Raw genomic sequence first — 6,321 nt, 5'->3', positions numbered from 1 at the left:
GGCTAGAGAGAGAGGGTTGCTCTACACTTAGCCTCTGCAGCGAGAGAGCGCTCAACTTAGCCCCCGCACGGAGCCGGGCTCGGACTTAGACGCTGTATGGTCGGGAGCCATGAACTTAGACGACATAAGGCCAACTCCGGGTAAAACGCGGGTGTACCAGGTGTACCAAAAAAATACCTGCAAAGCCTCCAGAACCCGAAAAATACCTGGACGCGTCCCGACCAACGTATGCCGCGCACGACGCCATATCGCCTTCTCCCAGGGCCAGTGCGCTACTTGCGGCGCGCTACGCCTGCTCAAGTACGCGCACCGTACCATGTGCTGCCGCTATGCGTGTCTTAAGGCGGCTGCGGCGAAGCGGCGGGCGCGGCATGCCGATGGCAGTGCGGACGATGCGGTTGCGATGTGTTCTGCTTCAAGATCGTGGCGGTGCTTGGCATGGATATGCACTTCTGCGATCCCAATCAGCTCATCGCAACGAAGCAGCGCAACAAGCTGGCTGCTGCCAACAAGGTCCTATGCTACTTCACGCGCGGATCGTTCAAAGAGGACCAGCATACACAGGCTTCTCTGACATGCGTTTGTTTGAGCTTGAGGCTAATTGTGAGAAATGTTTGGCTAGAGATTGCGCTCAAGAAGCAGCAACGAGAATCGGAAGGGGAGGATGCTGAGGCGGCGATTGCTCTGAGGCATGAGCGGATGAGGAGGATCGATCCGGATTTTAGTAGGCGCCCGCCGCAGGCGAAGAAAATTTGGGCGGAGCGCCGTATCGATCACGGTGGGAGCCTCTTGGCCCCAGGCCGTGCCACGGCCGACTTAGCCGATGTAAGAGGCTCCCGCTGATCTTAGACCGCGCAAGCATCACAGCGTGCCATGCCCATGCCCTTGCCCCATGGCACACTTAGACCCGCTAGGCGTTCGAGGCTCACAGAACTTAGTGTGTTAGACTACTACCCAACCAGTGAGGCTCTCCGAGGCTGGGGCGATGCGTGAGGGGTGCGCGCGTGTGCTGAGGGAAACACGAGTGACGGGACGGGGCGCAGGACTTTGCGGAGAGACATAACATAAAGTGGCAATCGAGAATCGTCACACGCACACGCCAGCCTTGGGGGGGAGAAGGGGGGGGGGGGTCAAAGAGCTGGGACGTCCACTGCCCTCTGCCGCCGGGCCGCCTCGCCGCCGCCGCCCTAGCCGCCGGGGGTGTCGTTGCTTGGCGGCTATAGCTCTTGCTCCTCGGCGTGGACTATCGCCGACGTGATTGTGATCCGCTTCTTTGGCATCACGAAGATCCCCTGGCGTGCCGGGCGGCGCGGCTTGGGGCTTGGCGCCGGGGTAGAGGGAAAGGGGTCGGGGGTGGAAGGGCGCGAGGGTGGCAAGCGGGTCGTTCGCTGCGCCAGAGGTGGTGCGCACACTCCGCCAGGAAAGGGGGCGTGTTGGGCACCTTCTTGCGCCACGTGGGAACAGTGGCTTGCCATGAGCCCAAAAGGGGTGGGGTGTGCGCTCGCCCCGGGCAGTCTCGGGCAATCTTGGGGGAGCTTGCCTCCTGGCGTGTCTCCACCTCCTCGACGCTCTTGAGCACGTCGTCGCCGTCCAGCACCTGCGCGAGGGACGGAAATGGATCGGCGAGTCGAGAGGCGCGAAGCGCTCGAGCGGCAGAAAGACTGCAGCCGGGGTAGGCGAAGCCCACAGAGGTGGTCCTCTCGCCGTCGAGATGCGATCTCGGGATCTCGGGTCAATCCCGGCTCATCTCGCCTTTCCGATCAAATATCTCATCACACACATCACACGCACCTAATCGCCTCTCGGGTCATCTCGGGTCATCTCTCTCGCCTTTCCAAACACGGTGTACTCGCCGTCGAGATGCGCCGCCCGGCCGAGCAGCATGGAGAAGGAGGAGCCGCCGCTGTCCGGGTCAGACCTAATCTCGGGTGAGCTCGGGTGAGCTCGCGCGATCTCGAGCAGGAGGAGCCGCCGCTGTCCGGGTCGGACATTCGGCCCATCGACAGCATGCCCCGCACGTGCCGTATGCCCGTGAACTCGCCAGGGACCGTCTTTGCCGCCTCGCGCGCGCACTCGGCCGAGAGCGGCGAGAGCACCGAGCCCTGCGAGACGGACTGCACCTGTTCACAGCTGCAGGCATGAAGAACCGTCGCCGTTCACACTCTCAGGCTCAAGACGGACTGCACCTGCGCGACGAAGCCCTTGTCCACGCGAAAGATGTGGTTCGAGTCGTAGCAGCCTATGTGAAACGGGTACTACTACTGGACTGCTCAGCATAGAGGAGGATGTGGTTCAAGTAATCGCAAAGCCGAGGCGGAAGAGACTGAGGAGGTGCGGAACGGTGACCGGAGCAGCCTTCGGGTAGAAGCCCAGCGTCACCTTGCCGTAGCCTTCGATGTCCATCACCACGCGCTCCGGCCCGAGCTCCAGCAGCGCCGGGTCGATGGGTGGAGGACATGTTCCGCACGACCTTGGGCACGCTCTGCTCATGAAGCCGGCGTTCTTCTTGCACTCTCCAGCGGCCGCCCAGCTCTCGCAATTCGGCTGCTCGTCGACGCAGTCGTCGGAGGCGAGCGGCGTAGAGGAGAGGAGCGCGACGACGAGGCCGACGCAGAGCCGGGTCTGCAGCATATATTATATTGCCCACACATTGTTATCCGCCAGGAAAAGAAAATTTCTTCCGCGAGAAACTAGAAACGGCAAGTCGCTAGACTGAGATGAGACCCCAGTGGAGTTGGGAGTCCACCGTGCACCGCGCTGCGAGCCTGTCGTGTCCCTTGTCAGGGAATGAGACCTTTTGCCGCCGCACGAGAGTCCGTGCGCAGAGAGAGATGCCACGAGCTCCTGCCGGCGCGGCGAGGTGAGCGGACGCAGCCGCCGACGGGCGCCGAGCGTGCCGGCGGAGCGGCGCGTCGGCAAGGCAGCGAGCAAAAAGGCAGCGCGCGGGGCGGCTCGAGTGCGCCGCTTGCGCCAAGCAGCCGAGGCTGCCGAGGCTGCCGAGGCTGCCGAGGCTGCCGAGGCTGCCGAGGCTGCCGAGGAGGCCAAGGAGCCCCCCCCCTCCGTGCTGGTGGGGCTCACCGTCAATCTTCGCGCCGCGACACACGTGCCGTACATGGTACAAAGGCGCTAGGATTCATGGAAGCAGCCTCGGCCCTCGCTCCCAATCCTTTTAAAGAGGATTTTGGGAGCAGCCTGCACCGGCTCGCGGCTGGCAGTCCGCAGCCCAGCCTCGCGAACGAAAACACGCCGTACACACAAAAGTGAAGATTTCGCTCAATCCCCTGTGTTCAGTCCCGCTAGCGGACAGCTCCTAGCGGACTGAGATAACCTCCCTACAAAGTGGTAGAGTGAGAATCAAGATTTTGTAACGCGGTTTGTGTCGGTCTGAAATGGAACTAGCCACGACGGGTTCACACAGACGAGTGCCTGGGCATGCGCACACACATCGCGTCACTCCGCTGCGCAGGATGTTGGCGACAAGTCGCACAAATGCTGTGCCGAGCTGGAGTGCCGCTCCGCCGAGAAAGACGAGCAGCGGAGGCGAGGAGAGCGGGTCCGTCTGGAAGGTTGTGATCTCCTCCCTGGCGAGGCGGCGCTTCCGCGCAAGGCACTCGCTGTCGCCGCGCTCACACTCAATGGCATAATACGGCACGGGCGAGTAGCAGTCGCCAGCGTCGTAGCAGGCCTCCTGCTTCCGCCGTCGCACGCCCAGCGCGTAGCGAAGAGGGGAGAGGCCAGAGTCCAGCACACCGACCGGCGGCCTCAACTCTCCGGGCTCGGGCTCAGCCAAGGCGACGCCTGGCGCGGCCAGCACGAGAGGCAGCGAGCACACGGCCCGGCGAGCGTACGGCCCGGCGTATAGGCAGCGACTGGCTGGCGGCGGGTGGTGCTTTTGCATAGGATTCCAGATGCGCCCCCGGCCGGCACTGTAGAGCTTCTGGCACACTTGGCTGTGTCACCTGCCGAAAAGAGAATTTTGCAGGAAAGGCGGTCGCACGACACAATTCACGCAAATCCCTGTGTGGTGGCGGCGTGCCGTCCTCCCATCCCTCCCTTGGGTTGTCTGTTTTCTTTCTTTCTTTCTTTACAATTCACGCGACAGGTGAGGCGCGGGCGACGACGAGCCGGAACGTGGCGGGCTTGTTTCTTTTTTGTGTGCGCTCGGCCACTTGGGATATGCTTGCGAGTGTCACTCTCTGCTTGCACACCTGGGTAGCGTCCACCACTCGCCTCTCCAGGTCGTCCGCCGTTGCCACGGCGACGGCAAGCTCCGTCGGCCTGCAGTTCTCCGACGCTGGAAGCTGGCCCGCGACTTCGCAGACGCCATTCGTGGTGCTGCACGGGCTGCTCGGCGCCGGCAGCAACTTCCAGACCTGGGCGGCGCGCCTCGGTGACGACTGCGCCGCCAAGGGCGCTGCGCGGCGCGTGCTGCTCGTAGACCTGCGCAACCACGGCTCGAGCGACAAGGCGGCGACGATGTCGTTCGTCGAGATGGCGGCGGACGTGCGGCGGCTGCTCGACGAGCAGGGCATCCCGAAGGCCATCCTCTGCGGTCACTCGCTCGGCGGGAAGGTCCGAGACACTTCCGAGACACTTCCGAGACACTTCCGAGACACTTTCGACAAGCGCGCGGCCACTCTCGCTCCACCGCCAACACCTCTGACCTGCAAGGTTGCGATGGCGCTCGCGCTGCAGTCGCCGGAGCGCGTCGAGCGGCTGGTCGTGCTCGACATGGCGCCGGTGACGTACGAGACGGGCGAGAGTTGAGCCGAGATTGGGCCGAGATTGAGCCGATCAGCCGAGACGTCACTGAGAGAGCCGAGCCGTCACGTAGCGCCGGTGACGCTGCGGGCGCGGGAGGCCGTGGGCGGAGGGTGGGAATGACCCTTCATCAATCAACAGTTCGCGAGTAGGCGAGGGCAGTCCGTGGGCGGAGAATGTGCGCATCATCGGCGACCTCCTCGCCATCGACCTGCAGGCGAGATCACGCCGAGCTCACGCCGAGATCACGCCGAGATCACGCCGAGATCACGCCGAGATCACGCCGAGATCACGCCGAGATCACGCCGAGATCACGCCGAGATCACGCCGAGATCACGCCGAGATCACGCCGAGATCACGCCGAGATCACGCCGAGAGATGAGATCCGCCCGAGATCGCCCGAGATCCGATCCGATCGAGCACATCACTTTACCTCCCGCGCAGCGCATCTCGAGCAAGCGCGACGCCGACGCCGCGCTCGCCCGGGGGGTGAGCGAGACACAGCCGAAATACATGAGGCAGAGACACCGCAGACATGGCCACTTTAACATACCTTAAGGTAAACGCACAGCCCCGGGACCGAACTCGCAGATCCCTCTTCACAGCCCCTCTTCACACCCGCTCTTCAAACCCCCTCTTCACACCCCCTCTTCATCCCCGCTCTTCACACCCCCTCTTCATCCCCGCTCTTCACACCCGCTCTTCACACTCGAAGGTGAGCGACCCGGGCTTGCGCGCTTTCCTGCTGACAAATCTCGTCCGCCGCTCGGGCGAGACTGAGCCGAGACTGCGCCGAGACTGCGCCGAGAACAAACGAGGTTGAGATGAGACCGAGCGAGCGAGCGAGCGAGATGAACTTGGCGGATGAGTTTCCGCGGCTCTTGGCAGACGACTGATCCCGGCTGATCTCGGCCGCTGAACCGCCCCCCTCCCCTCCCCCCTTTCCGGCGCGGCAGGCGGGCAGGGCTTTGCGTGGCGCGTGAACCTGCGTGCGATCGCAGACTCGCTGGGCGAGCTGGCGCGGTGGGAGGTGCGATCTCGCGAGATTGCATGAGATTGCATGAGGTCGCACCAGATCGCACCAGACCGCCCGAGCATTTTGCAAGAGGTCGCACGATCGCACGAGATCGCACGAGATCGCACGAGATCACACGAGATCACACGAGACCGCGCCCGCAGACTCGTTGGGCGCGGTGGGAGGAGGAGGGCGGCGAGGCGTTGGGCGGCAGCCCCTAGCAGCCTTCCGCGAGCCTTCCACGAGCCTTCCAGGAACCTTCTAGGAACCTCCCAATAGGTGGGCGGGGAGGTGTACGGCGGCAACACCCTCTTTGTGGCGGGCGGCAGCTCGCGTCACAGTCGTCGCACCGATTTCTGTTTCTGATCGCCTGGTGTTTGTCGCCAGGCGGGTGGCACCTCGCGGCACCCGCTCGCGCAGCTTTCTTTTTTCTGACCGCCTTGGCGGTGCCTGACTCCAGGCGGGCGGCCAGTCGCGGTACGTGCGCTCGTCGTATCTCGCTGCCATCTCGGAGCAGTTCAGCACCTTCTCCCTCTCGACGATAC

At 63.7% G+C, this 6,321-nt stretch overlaps 2 protein-coding genes across 2 annotated transcripts; one reads left to right on the top strand and one right to left on the bottom strand.

Annotated features, from left to right (window-relative positions):
• Nucleotides 1-1,130: 1,130 nt before the first annotated feature.
• EMIHUDRAFT_468249 (hypothetical protein) lies at nucleotides 1,131-2,631 on the bottom strand (the record flags this gene model as incomplete). Its single annotated transcript, XM_005783620.1, has 6 exons — nucleotides 1,131-1,292; nucleotides 1,541-1,597; nucleotides 1,831-1,918; nucleotides 1,990-2,120; nucleotides 2,187-2,239; nucleotides 2,310-2,631. The coding sequence occupies 6 exons, from the start codon at nucleotides 2,629-2,631 to the stop codon at nucleotides 1,218-1,220; spliced, it is 726 nt and encodes a 241-aa protein (XP_005783677.1). The 3' UTR covers nucleotides 1,131-1,217.
• Nucleotides 2,632-4,176: 1,545 nt separating this feature from the next.
• Nucleotides 4,177-4,767, top strand: EMIHUDRAFT_232191 (hypothetical protein; the record flags this gene model as incomplete). Its single annotated transcript, XM_005783619.1, has 2 exons — nucleotides 4,177-4,572; nucleotides 4,672-4,767. 2 exons carry the CDS (start codon nucleotides 4,177-4,179, stop codon nucleotides 4,765-4,767), a joined length of 492 nt encoding a protein of 163 aa, XP_005783676.1.
• Between the last annotated feature and the right edge of the window lie 1,554 nt (nucleotides 4,768-6,321).

This window comes from Emiliania huxleyi (assembly GCF_000372725.1).
Source record: "Emiliania huxleyi CCMP1516 chromosome Unknown EMIHUscaffold_179, whole genome shotgun sequence".
Taxonomy (NCBI): Eukaryota; Haptophyta; order Isochrysidales; family Noelaerhabdaceae; genus Emiliania; species Emiliania huxleyi.
This window is presented reverse-complemented; position numbering and strand designations above follow the sequence as displayed.